This window comes from Coregonus lavaretus (assembly GCF_964263955.1).
Source record: "Coregonus lavaretus genome assembly, chromosome: 8".
NCBI classification, from domain to species: Eukaryota; Metazoa; Chordata; class Actinopteri; order Salmoniformes; family Salmonidae; genus Coregonus; species Coregonus lavaretus.
Window position 1 is genome coordinate 36,237,031 of NC_139995.1, and position 22,264 is coordinate 36,259,294.

Genomic DNA, 22,264 nt, shown 5'->3' on the forward strand with positions numbered 1-22,264 from the left:
ATATTAAGTTCTGCTTTTCTGATGTATCAAATACTTATGTCATGCAATAAAATCCAAATTAATTACTTAAAAATCAAACAACGTGATTTTCTGGATTTTTGTTTTAGATTCCGTCTCTCACAGTTTAAGTGTACCTATGATAAAAATTACAGACCTCTACATGCTTTGTATGTAGGAAAACCTGCAAAATCAGCAGTGTATCAAATACTTGTTCTCCCCACTGTATATATATATTTATTTGGGCTGCAATTTCTGAGGCTGGTAACTCTAATGAACTTATCCTCTGCAGCAGAGGTAACTCTGGGCCTTCCATTCCTGTGGCGGTCCTCATGAAAGCCAGTTTCATCATAGCGCTTGATGGTTTTTGTGACTGCACTTGAAGAAACTTTCAAAGTTCGTTCGACTGTTGTTTCTCTTTGCTTATTTGAACTGTGCTTACCATAATATGGACTTGGTCTTTTACCAAATAGGGCTATCTTCTGTATACCCCCCCCCCCCCCCCCCCCACCCCACCCCCCCACCCCCCACCCCACCTTGTCACAACACAACTGATTGGCTCAAACACAATAAGAAGGAAAGAAATTCCACAAATTAACTTTTAACAAGGCACACCTGTTAATTGAAATGCATTCCAGGTGACTACCTCATGAAGCTGGTTGAGAGAATGCCAAGAGTGTGCAAATCTGTCATCAAAGCAAAGGGTGGCTACTTTGAAGAATCTCAAATATAAAATATATTTTGATTTGTTTAACACTTTTTTGGTTACTACATGATTCCATATGTGCTATTTCATAGTTTTGATGTCTTCACTATCATTCTACAATGTAGAAAATAGTACAAAATAAAGAAAAACCCTTGAATGAGTAGGTGTGTCCAAAGTTTTGACTGGTAGTGTATATGTATATACTTACATGACCCCTTGTTTGAAGTATCCCCGGAAAGCATCAGACTCATGGTTCTGGGCCTCGCGGTGCTGGATGGGCCCTGATCCCAGGAACTCATCCAGCTGGATGGTGTAGACGGCGGCCGCACCCTGTTCATCCTGACTGGACTGGGAGCCGATCCAGTAGTGGATGTCATAGGACAGAGAGCTGCCCACTTTATGGGTCTGAGACAGACAGGGGGAGATAAAGAGAGAGAGATCAATATGCCCCCTTAGACACAACTACGACAAAACAACCAACAAAAACAGGTCACAACTCCTGCAGCTCTGTTGCACGCTGGGGCTGTACATAGTCAATGATAGACTTTGAGGGGAATACAACTGTAGGTACACCTATAGCTCATCTCTTGGCAGTAATACTGCAGACTACTTTATCACTGACCTTAACCCAGAGTTTCTCAGAGCGTTCACAGTCAGCCCATTGACACCCCTATCAGTTCACAGCAAAATCACAATCTACTTGAACAGAACAATACTCAACCATGAGGCATCGAAGCCGAAAAAACTGCATGCTATTGAGAAATGTTATCGATGGAAGGAGGGTAGTGTAGAAACCTACCCAAAAACTATTGGCCAAAAACAAAGCCAATCCCCCTTAGAGAACTTCCTGGACAAAATGTTTCCCTGCAATAATGAAGGTGTAAACTTAGAAGTAGGAAGCCTGAACAATATATTTGACCTACCAGCTAACATATCACATTTTAATTTAGGCAGAAAACCTAAGAAAATTAACAACAATGAGAAATGGTTTGATGAAGAACTATCTATCCAAAATTGAGATGTAGGGATAAACCACTTCTCCAACCTTTTCAGCAATATAACAAAGAACCAAGAGCAAAAACATATACATGATCATTTACAAATCTTAGAATCAGCTATTAAAGACTACCAGTACCCACTGGATTCTCCAATTACATTGAATGAGCTACAGGACAAAATACAAACCCTCCAACCCAAAAAGGCCTGTGGTGTTGATGGTATACTAAACAAAATGATAAAATATACAGACCATAAATTCAAATAGGCTATTCTTAAACTCTTCAACATTATTCTCAGGTCTGGCATCTTTCCCAATATTTGGAACCAAAGTCTGATCACCCCAAGCCACAAAAGTGGAGACAAATTTCACCCCAATAATTAATGTGGAATCTGTGTCAACCACAATCTCAGAGAAATCCTCTGCAGTATCATCAACAGCAGACTCCAACATTTTCTCAGTGAAAACAATGTCCTGAGCAAATGTCAAAGTGGCTTCTTACCAAAGAAACGTACGACAGACCACATATACACCCTGCACACAATTATTGACAAACAAACAAAACAAAACAAAAGCTTCTCATGATTTGTTGATTTCCAAAAAGCTTTTAATTCAATTTGGCATGAGGGTCTGCTATACAAATTGATGGAAAGCGGTGGAGGGAAAACATATGACATTATAAAATCAATGTACGCAAACAACAAGTGTGCAGTTAAAATGGGCAATAAACACACAGCTTTCTTTCCTCGGGGCCGTGGGGTGAGACAGGGATGCAGCTTGAGCCCCACCCTCATCAATATACTGTATATATAAATGAAATGGCAAGGGCACTAGAACAGTCTGCAGTACCCGACCTCATCCTATTGGACTCGGAAATCAAATGTCTACTGTTTGCTGATGATCTGGTGCTTCTGTCCCCAACCAAGGAGGGCCTACAGCAGCACCTAGATATTCTGCACAGATTCAGTCAGACTTGGGCCCTGACAGTGAATCTCAGTAAGACCAAAATAATGGTGTTCCAAAACAGGTCCAGTAGCTGGAGGACAACAAATACAAATTCTATCTAGACACTGTTACCCTAGAGCAGTGGTAACCAACCGGTCGATTGGTTGACCTCCAAGTAATTTGTAGTCGATCACCAAACATTTCTGTAAAAAACAACAATGATAAAGCTTTCCGTTCCTGTTATTATTATTACTATTATTTTTTGTTTAGCACTGTTGGCAGTAGGTGCACTTGATTCAGCAGCCCTAGTTCCGGGAAGGGAAAGTGTTCCCATTTTGAACCATTTCATGTGTCTATAGGTAGAACTCTGCATACCCGGCAGGCCCAGAGAGCAAATCAAGTGCACCTATAGGCCTACTGCTGGCCAATCAGATAGCTCAGATCACCGTGTCTGCACAGTTTCCTCAAGCCATAGGCTGTAAAAAGAAGCCTTGAGCGCACAGCAAAGTTGATAATGTGAGATTTCAAAACTTTTAAAACCATGACTAGAGAGAGACTAAATGAATACAGGAAAGAGCTGCTATTTTTATAAGTTAGTTCATGTTTAAGTTGTTATTCAGCACTGTCAACACTTTGTTCAACACTTTTATAAACCATAAAATGTGCATTCTCCCTACTTCCACTCACGCTACAACCAGCACTGCAGCTGCAATGAATGAGTATAGCAAAGGGTTTCGATAAGCTTGCATTGTTATTATTAGCGGCTTGTGTCTTTTTTAATATTGAGGAATATTTCACTTTCTCTGGTCATAGGAGTAACAACATGAATTGGTGCATGAGGCAGAAATAATAGTTTTGCATCAGCTGGAAGACTGTATCCCTTTTTTCAGCAGAAGGAGGGAGAGCGTAGGGATGGTGAGTCGGGTGAGAGGCAACCTCACTACTGCTCTCTCCCTCCCCTCAGACTGACCATCAGATGCAGGCCATTAGTCCAGTAAAATGTTAAAAAGCTAATTATTATGCTCACTCAGCTGTGCCTCACAAGTAATACAACAAATTATATATTACCAGTATGATCATATATCTACAATTGTTTAATATAATTGCAAAATGGTCTGAGAAGAGCAACATTGGCAGGGCAATTCAAGCATAGCCAATATGATAATGTATTGGGCCTATAGCCTACTGCACAAACCTCATTGCTACAGAACTGTTTTTAATAGATTAATGTTGCATAGGTTTATGTTTTGAAAAAAATCTGAGCAGTAGATGTCGGCTTGCTTTTGGACTGTTATTGTGTTATTGGCTCAGAAAAGGTTGGTGACCCTAGAGCACACAAAGTATACCTACCTTGGCCTAACACAGTGCTTGACTTGGGCCGGAGCTGTCCAGAGCGCCGTACCGGCACTTCAAATTTTTGGGGAACTGCATACCACCTCCTCTATAAAACAAAGTAGTCTATCGCCGGCTCAGATTCACACACAGGCAAAAATGGTTGATCAAAGCGGAATGAAGGCGGGATCTGCATTGAATAGCAATGGAGAATGGGCATTCATTTCCTGATTCCGCTTTGTTCAAGTTTATTTGCTGCTAGTCAATGAATCTGTGTGTGACAGTAAACGGTTCGAGATTGCGCAGATTGAAAATGCGCCAGCCTGAATGCACATGATGCGCTGTTCCAAATTGTGAAATTAGGGTTTGTAAGCTCATGAAAAGTCATGGAAATTAGTTTCATCATTTTTGTTAATGTGATTCATGAAGGCACATTTTTTAATTGGAATGACCCTTCAGTGCCTGTCTGTGTATGCAGCTTGTGTGCCAGTGCGAGTGGGCCGTTGCCCGAGAAAGAGTGCAACATTTCAGCAGCAGGTATAAAATAATGACAGACAAGTCCAACTAGATAGCCAATTCAAAACATAACTTGTAGCAGTTATCTCGCTAGTTAACTATAGCTAACTAAGCATTAATGTCGTTGTCACCTTTCCACCGGAACTGTAGAGCCTAAATAAATCTGCACCGTTGGAAAGCTGGGATTCCCCTCTATTAAACAGTAGCCATAATTGCGACAATGTTAAAAAATATTCTAAAAATAGCCTAATTGAGAAATAACTTGCTGTGCATAGATCTCCCCCAAAACATGAATATTTGAGCCTTATATATAAAGATGTCTAGTTAGATACCTTGCTTTGAAGTAGCCTACCTTATCCATTTGATCCCTGATTCATTGAATGAGGGAATCATTTTATAAAGATGAAAGTATTTTGTTGTAATGTTGCAATATTTTATATCAAGGGTGGCAACCATCCTCCAGGATAGCTACTGGGTGTGCAGACCTTTGTTCAAGCCCTGGTCTAACCACATTTTAGCCTAAACAGCAGCTGCTCAACGGGACCTTGATAAGCAGACTTGGATGTTTCAGGGCTGGATCAATAGCCAAGCCTGCACACCCAGGAGATCTCCAGATGGAGGGTTGACTACATGTTGACAACATGTGACTAACAGTGCAGTTCTACTTTGTGGGGGGTTAAGTGCCTTGATCAAGGGTACAACGGCAGGAGATGGTAGGTCTACATGGGATCAGACACAGCAGCCTTCCAGTGTCAATAATGCTTACTTTTTCATGTAGGCTAAAATAATAGTCATTAAAATAACAACAGGTAATTGACCGTTAATTAACATAAACACATTTAGCATCTCCTGGCTTCTACACATAGCCTACAAGCCACTAATGCAGACCTTAGGAAGATCTACATTTTATAGTATAAAGTATAAAGTATAATAAATTAATGTAATATAGCCCATACCTTCACAATAAATCCATTAGTTATTTTAGACAGGTCTAAAGAAACATGATATGAAGAAAATGTAGTCTATTTCAGAAGAACAGAATAGCATACTCTGAGTTGTCCTTATGTTAGGTCCTGATATGGCTATGCCAAATGTCTGTGGGCTACACTAGTTAATTTAGCAGACAAGATTTGCTTAGAATTCCCTGGCATTATTTTATATTATTTTATAGTATGAAGAATACAATTGAACAAAGCTGAATAAAATAGAAAGGATATTTTCTCCAAACAATTTGAGGGAGTGCACACATGCGGCTATTCTGTGTTGAGCGGTTAACAAATAAATATGTACTCCTATATGCTTAACTTAGCGTTATTAATGTAACTTTAGTTGTTCTAGAAACATTGGGCTATATGTTTTGATTTTTAATACATTGTAAGGCTGCATGATGTGATTCGTAATGATGATTTGAAAAAAGTCGCTTGAAAGGCATGATCTTTGCTTAGTTTTTTTGCGCAGGCTGTACACACTTCGTCATTCTCTCATTCACAATTTGAGAAGCACTTGATAATGCCTCGAATTTCCCGGCAGCATCCCCTTTGTGTGGCCATAAAGCACCATGCCTTTTGCAGCCCTTCTCCCTGAGTGGTGCTTCTACGGCTCTCCATCACGTGACCCTAAAAAAATCCATGCCTTTTGCGGCCAGTAGCCGTTGTGCCCTTCTCCCATCACATGATCGGGTCTTTCTCACAGGCTACAAGTGAAGACAGACACATTTACAACTGCGCGTGTCCTTATCCAATTCTGAGGTGCAAATTGAAGATATTGGAAGAACTGTCCACATTTACTTTTTGTCAGCCAACAAGATGAGTAGGCCTAACAAACAGCAAAAGCACTAGCCTATGTCAATCTACTATCCCACATAGTACAAAAGTTGACCTATTCTATTCTGTGCAATAAATAAATATTCCAAAAATAGCCTGGGACAGTTGTGGGATGCGATAGATCCCAAATTAATACAACCACTAGCATCCCAAAAACTTTTTTAAGCAATGAGGCTGACGCAACAGATCAGAACGTTTAGCTTAAATAGTTGATAAACTATTAAGCTATTTCTTCACATTATAAGCGTAGCAATGCGCACACGGCAGTAGGCTATAAGCACAAATGTTCCATTAGAGGAAAACACCATTGACCGCAAATGCGATTATGCATGTAATGCTTTTATTATGAAGGTATTTATCTTCCCCGAACTTGAAACTCAAGCGCTGCTTATGTATGCTAGTTAGGCTCTACACCCCTTGTAAAGCGGATTTAATGTGCTTAATTTTAAGAAGTTATTTGGCCACTTTAGTTGTGATACAAACCTTATCAAAACATATAGGCCTATGGGCTAGGCTACATGAGGTGTGCGACTATGATTTTAAAAAGTCACACAAAAAAGGCATTGTTTCTTGCCTTAAAATGTGAATCATTCACAAGTGATAATATATAATTCACAAGTGATAGGCTAATATTGTCACCCATCAGACTATTCTTGATTTAAGCTTGTCTTTACATATACTAAATAATATACACTACCGTTCAAAAGTTTGGGGTCACTTAGAAATGTCCTTGTTTTCGAAAGAAAAGCATTTTTTTTGTCCATTAAAATAACATCAAATAATCAGAAATACAGTGTAGACATTGTTAATGTTGTAAATGGCTATTGTAGCTGGAAACGGCTGATTTGTAATGGAATATCTACATAGGCGTACAGAGGACCATTATCAGCAACCATCAGTCCTGTGTTCAAATGGCACGTTGTGTTTGCTAATCAAAGTTTATCATTTTAAAAGGCTAATTGATCATTAGAAAACCCTTTTGCAATTATGTTAGCACGGCTATAATAGCCATTTACAACATTAACAATGTCTACACTGTATTTCTGATCAATTTGTTGTTATTTTAATGGACAAAAAAATTGCTTTTCTTTCGAAAACAAGGACATTTCTAAGTGACCCCAAACTTTTGAAAGGTAGAGTATGTGTGAAATTCGTTTTGATTTAGAATGGACCATTATCATGCACCTGTCTCAAAACAGTGGCAGGGAAAAAAATACATGTCATCTCTGCACTTATTTAGTGAATGAAGGACGCTTTTCCTGTGGTTCATTTTCATGCCAGCCAGGTAGGCTATACTCCTGTTGTAAACATAAGCAATGTGCTTAATAGTTGCATAATATTAGGAAAGTTGAGAAATAAATATAGAAGGCCTAGCCTATAGAAATCTGATGGGATCCTCCTCTTTTTAATAGAGGCCATTACTCTGTTTTCTCGTGCAATTGCATAGCCTATAGAAATGTTGCGCAACATGAGCTCATGGGCTCTCAGGAAGTGTTTGATTAGATTTTCGATCACATTTACATTGATGTCAGAGTGATTTGAGGGACAACAGAGTGTTGAGTACCAGGCAGTTAGCAACTTTGGTAGGCTACTAATGACCATCAGCAGCATCAGAGCTTGGAGAAGCCTAATTACCGTGACTAAATGGTGACGTGGAATTTGACTACCTTCATGACTCGTGACTGCCCGTGTGGTGGTAATAAGGTCACCGCAACAGCCCTAATTGAGACTCTGCATGCAGAATTCTGTAAATATACAGTGCATTCGGAAAGTATTCAAACCCCTTTACTTTTTCCACATTTTGATACATTACAGCCTTATTCTAAAATGGATGTAATACTTTTTTTCCCTCCTCAATCTACACACAATACCCCATAATGACAAAGCGAAAACAGGTTTTTAGAAATGTTTGCAAATGTATTAAAAATAAAAAACAGAAATACCTTATTTGCATAAGTATTCAGACCCTTTGCTATGAGATTCGAAATTGAGCTCAGGTGCATCCTGTTTCCATTGATCATCCTTGAGATGTTTCTACAACTTGACTGGAGTCCACCTGTGGTAAATTCAATTGATTGGACATGATTTGGAAAGGCACACACCTGTCTATATAAGGTCCCACAGTTGACAGTGCATATCAGCGCAAAAACCAAGCCATGAGGTCGAAGGAATTGCCCGTAGAGCTCTGAGACAGGATTGTGTCGAGGCACAGATCTGGGGAAGGGTACCAAAAAATGTCTGCAGCATTGAACTACATCAAATCAAATGTTATTCGTCACATGCTTCGTAAACAACAGGTGTAGACTAGACTAACAGTGAAATGCTTACTTACGGGCCCTTCCCAACAATGCAGAGAGAAAGAAAATAGAGAAATAATAGAAAAGTAATAATAAATACACAATGAGTAACGATAACTTGGCTATATACACGGGGTACCAATACCGAGTCGATGTGCTGGGGTACGAGGTAATTGAGGTAGATATGTACAGTGCATTCGGAAAAACCAAGCCATGAGGTTGAAGGAATTGTCCGTAGAGCTCCGAGACAGGATTGTGTCGAGGCACAGATCTGGGGAAGGGTACCAAAACATTTCTGCAGTATTGAAGGTCCCCAAGAACACAGTGGCCTCCACCATTCTTAAATGGAAGAAGTTTGGAACCACCAAGACTCTTCCTAGAGCTGGCCGCCGGCCAAACTGAGCAATCGAGGGAGAAGGGCCTTGGTCAGGGAGGTGACCAAGAACCCGATGGTCACTCTGAAAGAGCTCCACAGTTCCTCTGTGTAGATGGGAGAACCTTCCAGAAGGACAACCATCTCTGCAGCACTCCACCAATCAGGCCTTTATGGTAGAGTGGCCAGACGGAAGCCACTCTTCAGTAAAAGGCACATGACAGCCTGCTTGGAGTTTGCCAAAAGGTACCTAAAGGACTCTGACCATGAGAAACAAGATTCTCTGGTCTCATGAAACAAAGATTGAACTCTTTAGCCTGAATGCCAAGTGTCTCGTCTGGAGGAAACCTGTCACCATCCCTAAGGTGAAGCATGGTGGTGGCAGCATCATGCTGTGGGGATGTTTTTCAGTAGCAGGGACTGGGGGACTAGTCAGGATTAAGGGAAAGAGGAACAGAGCAAAGTACAGAGATCCTTGATGAAAACCTGCTCCAGAGTGCTCAGGACCTCAGACAGGGGCGAAAGATTCACCTTCCAACAGGACAACGACCATAAGCACACAGCCAAGACAACGCAGGAGTGGCTTTGGGACAAGTCTCTGAATGTCCTTGAGTGGCCCAGCCAGAGCCCAGACTTGAACCCGATCTAATATCTCTGGAGAGACCTGAAAATACAGTTGAAGTCGGAAGTTTACATACACCTTAGCCAAATACATTTAAACTCAGTTTTTCACAATTCCTGACATTTAATCCTAGTAAAATGTACCTGTCTTAGGTCAGTTAGGATCACCACTTTATTTTAAGAATGTGAAATGTCAGAATAATAGTAGAGAGAATTATTTATTTCAGCTTTTATTTATTTCATCACATTCCCAGTGGGTCAGAACTTTACATACACTCAATTAGTATTTGGTAGCATTGCCTTTAAATTGTTTAACTTGGGTCAAACGTTTTGGGTAGCCTTGCACAAGCTTTCCACAATAAGTTGGGTGAATTTTGGCCCATTCCTCCTGACAGAGCTGGTGTAACTGAGTCAGGTTTGTAGGCCTCCTTGCTCGCACACGCTTTTTCAGTTCTGCCCACAAATGTTCTATAAGATTGAGATCAGAGCTTTGTGATAGCCACTCCAATACCTTGACTTTATTGTACTTAAGCCATTTTGCCACAACTTTGGAAGTATGCTTGGGGTCATTGTCCATTTGGAAGACCCATTTGCGACCAAGCTTTAACTTCCTGACTGATGTCTTGAGATGTTGCTTCAATATATCCACATAATTGTCCTTCCTCATGATGCATTTACATTTCATTTTACATTTACATTTTAGTCATTTAGCAGACGCTCTTATCCAGAGCGACTTACAGTTAGTGAATGCATACATTTTCATACTGGCCCCCCGTGGGAAACGAACCCACAACCCTGGCGTTGCAAGCGCCATGCTCTACCAACTGAGCTACAGGGGACTATGCCATCTATTTTGTGAAGTGCACCAGTCCCTCCTGCAGCAAAGCACCCCCACAGCATGATGCTGCCACCCCCGTGATTCACGGTTGGGATGTTGTTCTTCGGCTTGCAAGCGTCCCCCTTTTTCCTTCAAACATAACGATGGTAATTATGGCCAAACAGTTATATTTTTGATTCATCAGCCCATAGGACATTTCTCCAAAAAGTACGATCTTTGTCCCCATGTGCAGTTGCAAACCGTAGTCTGGCTTTTTTATGGCGGTTTTGGAGCAGTGGCTTCTTCCTTGCTGAGCAGCCTTTCAGGTTATGTCAATATAGGACTCGTTTTACTGTGGATATTGACACTTTTGTACCTGTTTCATACAGCATCTTCACAAGGTCCTTTGCTGTTGTTCTGGGATTTTTTTGCACTTTTCGCACCAAAGTACGTTCATCTCTAGGAGACAGAACGCGTCTCCTTCCTGAGTGGTATGACGGCTGCGTGGTCCTATGGTGTTTATACTTGCGTACTATTGTTTGTACAGATGAACGTGGTACCTTCAGATGCTCCCAAGGATGAACCAGACTTGTGGAGGTCTACAATTGTTTTTCTAAGGTCTTGGCTGATTTCCCATGATGTCAAGCAAAGAGGCACTGAGTTTGAAGGTAGGCCTTGAAATACATCCACAGGTACACCTCCAATTGACTCAAATTATGTCAATTAGCCTATCAGAAGCTTCTAAAGCCATGACATCATTTTCTGGAATTTTCCAAGCTGTTTAAAGGCACAGTCAACTTAGTGTATGTAAACTTCTGACCCACTGGAATTGTGATACAGTGAATTGTGACCCACTGGAATTGTGATACAGACAGATTATTTCATTGTGATACAGTGAAATAATCTGTCTGTAAACAATTGTTGGAAAAATTACTTGTGTCATGCACAAAGTAGATGTCCTAACTGACTTGCTAAAACTATAGTTTGTTAACAAGACATTTGTGGAGAGGTTGAAAAACTAGTTTTAATGACTCCAATCTAAGTGTATGTAAACTTCTGACTTCAACTGTAAAAGAGTTCAATCTTTGTTTCATCAGACCAGAATGATGGATGCCACTGTGTTCTTCGGGACCTTCAATGCTGCAGAAATGTTTTGGTACCCTTCCCCAAGTCTGTGCCTCAACACAATCCTGTCTCAGAGCTCTACGGACAATTCCTTCGACCTCATGGCTTGGTTTTTGCTCTGACATGCACTGTCAACTGAGACATTTTACGTTTACATTTTAGTAATTTAGCAGATGCTCTTATCCAGAGCGACTTACAGTTAGTGAGTGCATACATTTTCCTACTGGCCCCCCGTGGGAAACGAATCCACAACCCTGGCGTTGCAAGCGCCATGCTCTACCAACTGAGCTAAAGGGGAATTATATAGACAGGTGTGTGCCTTTCCAAATCATGTCCAATCAATTGAATTTACCACAGGTGTACTCCAATCAAGTTGTAGAAACATCTCAAGGATGATCAATGGAAACAGGATGCACCTGAGCACAATTTCGAGTCTCATAGCAAAGGGTCTGAATACTTATGTAAATAATACATTTCTAAAAACCTGTTTTCGCTTTGTCATTATGGAGTATTGTGTGTAGATTGATGAGGATTGTTATTTATTTAATCAATTTTAGAATAAGGCTGTAATGTAACAAAATGTGGAAAAAGTCAAGGGGTCTGAATACTTTCCGAGTGCACTGTACGTGCTTGCCAGATTTATAGCATGCATTAAATTGTGTGGCAATTGTAAGACAGCACTGTGGGGTCAGTTTGTACAACTGTTCTGACTTGCCTATACCTAGCTTTAGAGAAATGTCATCATCGAATATTGTAACAGCTTTCATTTTCTGCTTACGTGCCCCCATTGTAAGACCTTTCATTGTCTGCTTATGTGCCCCCGTTAGATTAGCCTACTGTTCGGACTTGGTGGTGCACATGTAGTCTATAACCAGTTTTAGAGAAATGTCATAATCAAATATTGTAACACCTTTCATTGCCTGCTTACTTTCCCCCATTGTAAGAGCTTTCATTGTCTGCTTATGTGTCCCTGTTAATGTAACCTACTGTTCGGACTTGATGTACATGGGGGAATACTGTAAGAACGGCCCATGTTCTGAATTATGTCGCTGTCCATTTCAAAAGTGCTGAACGAATAGGCAGCATATAGGCTACATCCGTCTCAGCTCGCTCATGTCTTAATCGAAATTACGGCTTACCTCTTAACCGTTTATCGTCATATAGAGCCACCTTTTGCAACAATTACAGCTGCAAGTCTCTTGGGGTATGTCTCTATAAGCTTGGCACATCTAGTCACTGGGATATTTGCCCATTCTTCAAGGCAAAACTGCTCCAGCTCCTTCAAGTTGGATGGGTTCCGCTGGTGTACAGCAATCTTTAAGTCATACCACAGATTCTCAATTGGATTGAGGTCTGGGCTTTGACTAGGCCATTCCAAGACATTTAAATATTTCCCCTTAAACCACTCAAGTGTTGCTTTAGCAGTATGCTTAGGGTCATTGTCCTGCTGGAAGGTGAACCTCCATCCCAGTCTCAAATCTCTGGAAGACTGAAACAGGTTTCCCTCAAGAATTTCCCTGTATTTAGCGCCATCCATCATTCCTTCAATTCTGACCAGTTTCCCAGTCCCTGCCGATGAAAAACATCCCCACAGCATGATGCTGCCACCACCATGCTTCACTGTAGGGATGGTGTTCTCGGTGTGATGAGAGTGTTGGGTTTGCGCCAGACATAGCATTTTCCTTGATGGCCAAAAAGCTCAATTTTAGTCTCATCTGACCAGAGTACCAGAGTACCTTCTTTGTGGGAGACTCTTTGGGGAGTCTCTCACATGGCTTTTGGCGAACAACAAACGTGTTTGCTTATTTCTTTCTTTAAGCAAGGGCTTTTTTCTGGCCACTCTTCCGTAAAGCCCAGCTCTGTGGAGTATACGGCTTAAAGTGGTCCTATGGACAGATACTCCAATATCCGCTGTGGAGCTTTGCAGCTCCTTCAGGGTTATCTTTGGTGTCTTTGTTGCCTCTCTGATTAATGCCCTCCTTGTCTGGTCCGTGAGTTTTGGTGGGCGGCCCTCTCTTGGCAGGTTTGTTGTGGTGCCATTATTCTTTAAATTTTTAAATAATGGATGACATTTATTTTTTTATATACATTTTTAACCTTTATTTAACTAGGCAAGTCAGTTAAGAACAAATTCTTATTTACAATGACGGCCTACACCGGCCAAACCCGGACAACGCTGGGCCAATTGTGCGCCGCCCTATGGGACACCCAATCACGGCTGGTTGTGATATTGCCTGGAATCGAACCAGGGGGTCTGTAGTGACACCTCAAGCACTGAGATGCAGTGCCTTAGACCTCTGCGCCACTCTGGAGTGGTCTAATGGTGCTCCGTGGGATGTTCAAAGTTTCTGATATTTTTTTATAACCCAACCCCGATCTGGGGTGGAGAGCTCCTTGGTCTTCATGGTGCCGCTTGCTTGGTGGTGCCCCTTGCTTAGTGGTGTTGCAGACTCTGGGGCCTTTCAGAACAGGTGTATACAGTGGGGGGAAAAAGTATTTAGTCAGCCACCAATTGTGCATGTTCTCCCACTTAAAAAGATGAGAGAGGCCTGTAATTTTCATCATAGGTACACGTCAACTATGACAGACAAAATGAGGAAAAAAAATCCAGAAAATCACATTGTAGGATTTTTTATGAATTTATTTGCAAATTATGGTGGAAAATAAGTATTTGGTCAATAACAAAAGTTTCTCAATACTTTGTTATATACCCTTTGTTGGCAATGACACAGGTCAAACGTTTTCTGTAAGTCTTCACAAGGTTTTCACACGCTGTTGCTGGTATTTTGGCCCATTCCTCCATGCAGATCTCCTCTAGAGCAGTGATGTTTTGGGGCTTTAGCTGGGCAACACAGACTTTCAACTCCCTCCAAAGATTTTCTATGGGGTTGAGATCTGGAGACTGGCTAGGCCACTCCAGGACCTTGAAATGCTTCTTACGAAGCCACTCCTTCGTTGCCCGGGCGGTGTGTTTGGGATCATTGTCATGCTGAAAGACCCAGCCACGTTTCATCTTCAATGCCCTTGCTGATAGAAGGAGGTTTTCACTAAAAATCTCACGATACATGGCCCCATTCATTCTTTCCTTTACACGGATCAGTCGTCCTGGTCCCTTTGCAGAAAAACAGCCCCAAAGCATGATGTTTCCACCCCCATGCTTCACAGTAGGTATGGTGTTCTTTGGATGCAACTCAGCATTCTTTGTCCTCCAAACACGACGAGTTGAGTTTTTACCAAAAAGTTATAGTTTGGTTTCATCTGACCATATGACATTCTCCCAATCCTCTTCTGGATCATCCAAATGCACTCTAGCAAACTTCAGACGGGCCTGGACATGTACTGGCTTAAGCAGGGGGACACTCAGGATTTGAGTCCCTGGCGGCGTAGTGTGTTACTGATGGTAGGCTTTGTTACTTTGGTCCCAGCTCTCTGCAGGTCATTCACTAGGTCCCCCCGTGTGGTTCTGGGATTTTTGCTCACCATTCTTGTGATCATTTTGACCCCACGGGGTGAGATCTTGCGTGGAGCCCCAGATCGAGGGAGATTATCAGTGGTCTTGTATGTCTTCCATTTCCTAATAATTGCTCCCACAGTTGATTTCTTCAAACCAAGCTGCTTACCTATTGCAGATTCAGTCTTCCCAGCCTGGTGCAGGTCTACAATTTTGTTTCTGGTGTCCTTTGACAGCTCTTTGGTCTTGGCCATAGTGGAGTTTGGAGTGTGACTGTTTGAGGTTGTGGACAGGTGTCTTTTATACTGATAACAAGTTCAAACAGGTGCCATTAATACAGGTAACGAGTGGAGGACAGAGGAGCCTCTTAAAGAAGAAGTTACAGGTCTGTGAGAGCCAGAAATCTTGCTTGTTTGTAGGTGACCAAATACTTATTTTCCACCATAATTTGCAAATAAATTCATAAAAAATCCTACAATGTGATTTTCTGGATTTTTTTTTCTCAATTTGTCTGTCATAGTTGACGTGTACCTATGATGAAAATTACAGGCCTCTCTCATCTTTTTAAGTGGGAGAACTTGCACAATTGGTGGCTGACTAAATACTTTTTTTCCCCACTGTATATACTGAAATCATGTGACAGATCATGTGACACTTAGATTGCACACAGGTGGACATTATTTAACTAATTATGTGACTTCTGAAGGTAATTGGTTGCACCAGATCATATTTAGGGGCTTCATAGCAAAGGGGGTGAATACATATGCACGCACCACTTTTCCGTTATTTTATTCATTTCACGTCACCAATTTGGACTATTATGTGTATGTCCATTACATGAAATCCAAATAAAAATCAATTTAAATTACAGGTTGTAATGCAACAAAATAGGAAAAACGCCAAGGGGGATGAATACTTTTGCAAGGCGCTGTAGATAGATAGATAAGGAGAGGGTGGAGATGCGATAGAAAGAGATAAAAAGCATGGAGGGCGATAGAAAGAGGAGGAGGTAGAGGCAGACAGAGATAGAAAGAGGAAACATCATAAAGAGCATTTTGTGACTCACAGGCTTTCAAACCAGGACCCACGGTATATAGTCGTCAGCATGCAAATACTGTCACCACTATGATAATTATGTAAAACAGACTCCAAAGCAAACATCATCTACACAGCAAACACACTGATTCACTCCAGGGCATTAATTAACATACAATGCTTATTGAAAGTCTACACACCCAATGCACAGTCTTCACATTTTGTTGCATTAAAATTCAATCTAAAAATGGATTAAATGTGTGTGTGTGTGGGGCGGGGGGCGGGGTTCCCTACAGATCGACACAACATTTTCAAAGTGAAAGGAAGTTATAGAAAATGTTCAAAATTAATAAAAAAACAAAAGAAACAAGATGTCTTGATTGCGTATGTCTTCACACCCCAGAGTTAATACTTGGTGGAAGCACCTTTGGCAGCCATTACAGCTGTGAATCATTTTCAATAAGATTCTACCAACTTTGCACAACATTTAGGGCAACATATCCACTGTTTTTTTCAAAATTGCTCAATCTCATTACATTTGGTTGGGAATCATAGATGGACAGCAATATTCAAACCTTGTCTCAGATTTGTCGAGCAAATTTAAGCCAGGACTGAGACTAGACCACTCAGAAACACTCAACACCACTTGGAAAGCCCTTCTGGTGTGTCTTTGGCATTAACATTTGTGTAATTGTTTCGCTGTAAAATAAAACTCTATCCCAGGGTTTTCAGAAGACTGAGGCAGGTTTTCCTCTAACTTTTCACCTGGGCTTTTCTTGTTTCATATTTATTTTGATCCTGACAAACTCCCCAGTCCCTGCCGATGACAAGCATACATATAACATGATGCTGCCACCACAATACTTGGAAATAGAGAGGGTTTCACTCTGTGATGTGTTGTATTGGATTTGACCAAAACCTGTAGTTTTTAAATAAAGCCAAAAAGTTAATTTATTTGCTGTGTTGTCTTGCAGTATTGCTTAACATCCTTGTTGCAAACAGAATGGATGATTTGGAGTTGATTTTTACTTTATCATACAGGCCAGTAATATGGAGTAAATGCAATGTTGTGGATCCCTTTGTATTTTCAAGTATTGTGGTGGCAGCATCATGTTATGGGTATGCTTGTCACTGGCAGGGACTGGGGAGTTTGTCAGGGTCCAAATAAATATGAACGGAGCAAAGCCCAGGTTAACAGTTAAGAGGAAAAACTGCTGTAGTCATCTGAAAACCTAACCTTGGGATAGGGTTTTATTTTTCCGCGGGACAATTACACAAATGTTAATGCAAAGACATACCAGAATGGCTTTCCAAGAGGTGTTGAGTGTTCCTGAATGGTCTAGTCTCAGTCCTGACTTAAATCTGCTTAAAAAATCAGAGACAATGATTAAATATTGCTGTCCATCAATGATTCCCAACCAAATGTACTGAGCTTGAGCAGTTTTGACAAAAAGGATGGATATATGTTGCCCTAAGAGTTGTGCAAAGCTGGCAGAATCTTATTGAAAATGATTTACAGCTGTAATTGCTGCCAAAGTTGCTTCCACCAAGTATTTACTCTGGGGTGTGAAGACATTAGCAATTAAGAAATCTTAGTTTTTTTTGTGTTCATTTGGAAATGTTTGAATAACTTTCTTTCCCTTTCAAAATGTGGAGTAGGCTGTGTAGATCTGTAGAGGGGGAAAAAACAATTGAATCCCTTTTTAGATTACATTTTAAGGCAGCAAAATGTGAAGACTGTGCAAGGGGTGTGTAGACTTTCACTAGGCACTGTACATCATAACTCCCTCATTCAACAAATGAATGTGCTGACATGACACCCCTGATGAGTATCACGGCCCGGAGACTTACAGAGAGTAGGATGTAGCAGTCGCCCTCGTAGAAGTTGCCATGGGATTTTTCAGGGACCTGCACCGGCTCCATTTTCTGTGAGGACAAAGAAATGCAGACGTCTGTCTTTTTCACCACTGACTTTGTGAAATCCTCACCCTGATCAATTTAAAAGAATACACTGACTGATAGCCGCCTTACCTCGATTCGCCAGATTATAATCCCAGGATTGTGGGTTACTGCTCTGAATGTGTACTCCATGTTTCTCAGATACAGGCAATCTCAATCTGATGTTGGAAAGTTCCTTGGACCACCTCCTGATTTTTGGACCCTGGAAGGAGGAGTATTTCTGTAACCACTGAACCAAATTGCATTATCTGACACAGGAGGTTATTGAGATGGATATTAAAAAGGACATCAATATCAATTTCAGGATTACAGGAGGTTTACTGCAGAACAAATGTATTTGCATCATAAACTGGTTGGAAAGGGTGTTGTCGGAAGAAGAGGGGGAATCATTCAAAAGCACTGCGTTGCCATTAACATCCACTACTATACATTTGATTCAGTCAATGTCACAAAGTTCACACCATACTGTATCTGACTGTTCTGATGGTCAGAGCTGTGTACACCTCAGCCTCTGACCATTAACTATATTGATCCAGCCATAAAACATCCTAACTCTCTTCTCTCAATACACACCATGAAACTAAAAAATCACAGAGTGCAGATAAGATCAAGTCAAACAGTACCTGGAGTTGCTGTTGCAGAGGTAGAAGACAAGTGTGTCCAGCTAGAGAGTTACTTGCTTGTTTGTAGGAGTAAGTTTCTCTGTGTGTGTCTGGATGGTTCTTCCGTTGACTCAAGGTTGGACACAGCAGTACATCCCCAGGAGAGTACCAGAGGATTTAGGATTGTCACTGGGGCATCAAAGCTTCCTTCTCCTCCTCTTCCTCCTCCTGGCCCTTGGCACCTGGGAGATTTGCCTGAGTTTGCATGTTCCAGGACCTCTCCTATCACTCCGTCCAATCGCTGATTAGAGAAAGATACACAAACCAGCAGGCAAATGAGGAGAGAGCAGAAACGACTCAAATTCAAAAGACCACGGGCTGAAAGGACACATTAGTGATAGTGGCGGTGGGAGGAAGGGGGGAGAGGAGGGGAAGTAATAAATAACCCTCCCTTTGCCAGGAAATGCATCTGGCTGTATTGGAAGGAAGCCACAGAGCTATAGATCTTTTGATAAATGATGCACTGCACAATGGACTATTGATGCTGTAATGCAGTTGCTGCCTATAATAATTACATTTTACATTTTAGTCATTTAGCAGACGCTCTTATCCAGAGCGACTTACAGGAGCAATTAGGGTTAAGTGCCTTGCTCAAGGGCACATCAACATATTTTTCACCTAGTCGGCTCGGGGATTAGAACCAGAGACCTTTCGGTTACTGGCACAACACTCTTAACCACTAAGCTACCTGCTGCCCCAATTAGGCATTAGAAGGTCCTCCCCAGTAGAGGCCAATGCTGTAGGAGAGGTCCTAAGAGCCATCCCCAGTAGAGGCCAATGCTGTAGGAGAGGTCCTGAGAGCCATCCTCAGTAGAGGCCAATGCTGTAGGAGAGGTCCTGAGAGCCATCCTCAGTAGAGGCCAATGCTGTAGGAGAGGTCCTGAGAGCCATCCTCAGTAGAGGCCAATGCTGTAGGAGAGGTCCTAAGAGCCATCCCCAGTAGAGGCCTTTACTGTAGGAGAGAATCTCACATGATGACACAGTGCTACGTGACATTCACTCTACATTGATTATGTTTCGAATGGTGTTATTGATTTTCAGGATACTCTCATTGGATGTCCTTACTGCCCAATCTAGCTGCACTCTAGAAGTACAGGTAACTGTCAAAATAAAAGGAAAACCCAACATATTATAGTGTACAAAACATTAGGAACACCTTAATATTGAGTTGCACCCGTTTGCCCTCAGAACGGCCTCAATTCATTGGGGCATGGACACAGGGATGCAGGCCCATGTTGACTCCAATGCTTCCCACAGTTGTGTCAAGTTGGCTGGTTGTCCTTTGGGTGGTGGACCATTCTTGATACACACGGGAAACTGTTGAGAGTGAAAAACCCAGCAGTGTTGCAGTTCTTGACACACTCAAACTGGTGCACCTGGCACCTACTACCAAAGGCACTTAAATATTTTGTCTTGCCCATTCACCCTCTGAATGGCACACATACACAATCGATGTCTCAATTGTCTCAAGGCTTAACAAGCCTTCTTTAACCTGTCTCCTCCCCTTCATCTACACTGATTGAAGTGGATTTAACAAGTGACATCAATAAGGGATCACAGCTTTCACCTGGATTCACCTGGTTAGTCTATATCATTGAGATGTTATGCCACTGTCCTACACACACAATACCCCATAATGTCAAAGTGTAATTATGTTTTTAGCTAAAATGTTGAGTCAAGTATTCAACCCCTTTGTTATTCAATAAGGGATCATAGCTTTCACCTGGATTCACCTGGTCAGTCTATATCATAGAAATAACTATTTTGTACACTCAGGGTATTTTAATAGGGTGTTGGGCCACCACGAGCCAGAACAGCTTCAATGCAATTTAGTATAGATTCTAGAAGTGTCTGGAACTCTGTCGGAGGGATGCGACACAATTCTTCCAGGAGAAATTCCATAATTTGGTGTTTTGTTGATGGTGGTGGAAAACGCTCTCAGGCGCCGCTCCAGAATCTCACATAAGTGTTCAATTGGGTTGAGATCTGGTGACTGCTCATCAAACCATTCAGTGACCACTCGTGCCCTGTGGATGGGGGCATTGTCATCCTATGGGGGCATAGCCATGGTAGCCAACATAATGGCCTGTACAGCATTTTTATACATGACCCTAAGCATGATGGGTTGTTAATTGCTTAATTAACTCAGGAACTACACCTGTGTGGAAGCCCCTGCTTTCAATATATTTTGTATCCCTCATTTACTTGTGTTTCCATTATTTTGGTAGTTAACCGTAGCTTTACATACAGACCCACTAGGCAAAAACTGATTGAATCAACATTGTTTCCACGACATTTCAACAAAAATCAATGTTATGACGTTGAATCAATGTGGAAAACTGATTGGATTTGAAAAAGTAATCAAGGTAAGGGAATTTCGTATTTTTTTCACCCAACTCCTAACCTAAATCCAATGACATGGTGACATTTGTTGATTTCACATTAATTGACAACTCAACCAAATGGAAATCAAAACTAGACGTTGATCTGACGTCTGTGCCCAGTGGGGAGGCAGTCTGGAAAGTTTATTCAGTAACTTGTGTATTTCAACCTAGTTGGAAACATAATGCAAATACCAGGGAGCCCTTAGCAGCCTGAGAAGTTTGACAGGCAAATGACTTGTGCAGTGTACAAAATACTAAGGACATCCCACCCATGTATTTTGGACAGGGCGTCATGTTGGTCACAGTTTGACTATTATGCTACCTCACCCTTGCGGCAAACAAATTCAGAGGAACATGTTAAAACTACAAGTAGTCTGTTGTGTTCTCATGGAAACCCCTGCAGAATGGAAATAATGCACACACTTAGGCAAGATTAGTGAAACATAAAATGATTAGTTAACCCAACTCAGGGAAGGAGCCACATTTCCTCAAGCTGACCTCTGATTAGACAACCCTATGTGATCAGAATGACACAATCTCAATAAGCCCCACCTCTGCCCTACCTATTGCCAAAGATTGTCTATTATATAGACAAGATAGTCAAGTGACCGCTCTAACAAAATAAATACAATCACATTTACTTATAAAGCCCTTTTTAAAATCAGCAGTTGTTACAAAGTGCTTAAACAGAAACCGAGCCTAAAACCCCAGAGAGTAAAAGCAATACATGTCCTCAAAGATGGAAGGCAGGCAAGATCATGTCTTACCATTCTAGCCAATGAGAAGGCATATACAGTGCATTTGGAAAGTATTCCCTTGACCTTCCACATTTTGTTACGTTACAGCTTTATTCTAAAATTGATTAAATAGTTTCCTCCCCCACTCAATCTACACACAATACCCCATTATGACAATGTAAAAACAGGTTTAGAAATGTTTGCAAATATCACATTTACATAAGTATTCAGACCCTTTACTCAGTACTTTGAAGCACCTTTGGCAGCAATTACAGCCTCGAGTCTTCTTTGGTATGACACAAGCTTGGCACACCTGTATTTGGGGAATTTCTCCCATTCTTCTCTGCAGATCCTCTTAAGCTCTGTCAGGTTGGATGGGGAGCGTAGCTGCACAGCTATTTTAAGGTCTCTCCAGAGATGTTCGATTGGCTTCAAGTTCGGGCTCTGGCTGGGCTAGTCAAGGACATTCAGAGATTTGTCCCGAAGC

General features: G+C 41.4%; 1 protein-coding gene across 2 annotated transcripts in view; it reads right to left on the reverse strand.

Annotated features, from left to right (window-relative positions):
- Nucleotides 1-18,755, reverse strand: part of avil (advillin) — a 33,469-nt gene extending 14,714 nt beyond the window's left edge. Inside the window, exons 1-4 of one of the 2 annotated variants that reach the window (XM_084167057.1) lie at nt 18,618-18,755; nt 18,067-18,196; nt 17,887-17,961; nt 912-1,108 (exon numbers count right to left, since the gene is read on the reverse strand). In XM_084167057.1, coding sequence (XP_084023183.1) covers nt 912-1,108; nt 17,887-17,961; nt 18,067-18,126 — 332 coding nt within the window. In that variant the 5' untranslated portion in view covers nt 18,127-18,196; nt 18,618-18,755. Of the gene's footprint in view, nt 1-911; nt 1,109-17,886; nt 17,962-18,066; nt 18,224-18,617 lie in introns of those variants that run through there. The other variant, XM_084167058.1, reaches the window with a different exon arrangement.
- Between the last annotated feature and the right edge of the window lie 3,509 nt (nt 18,756-22,264).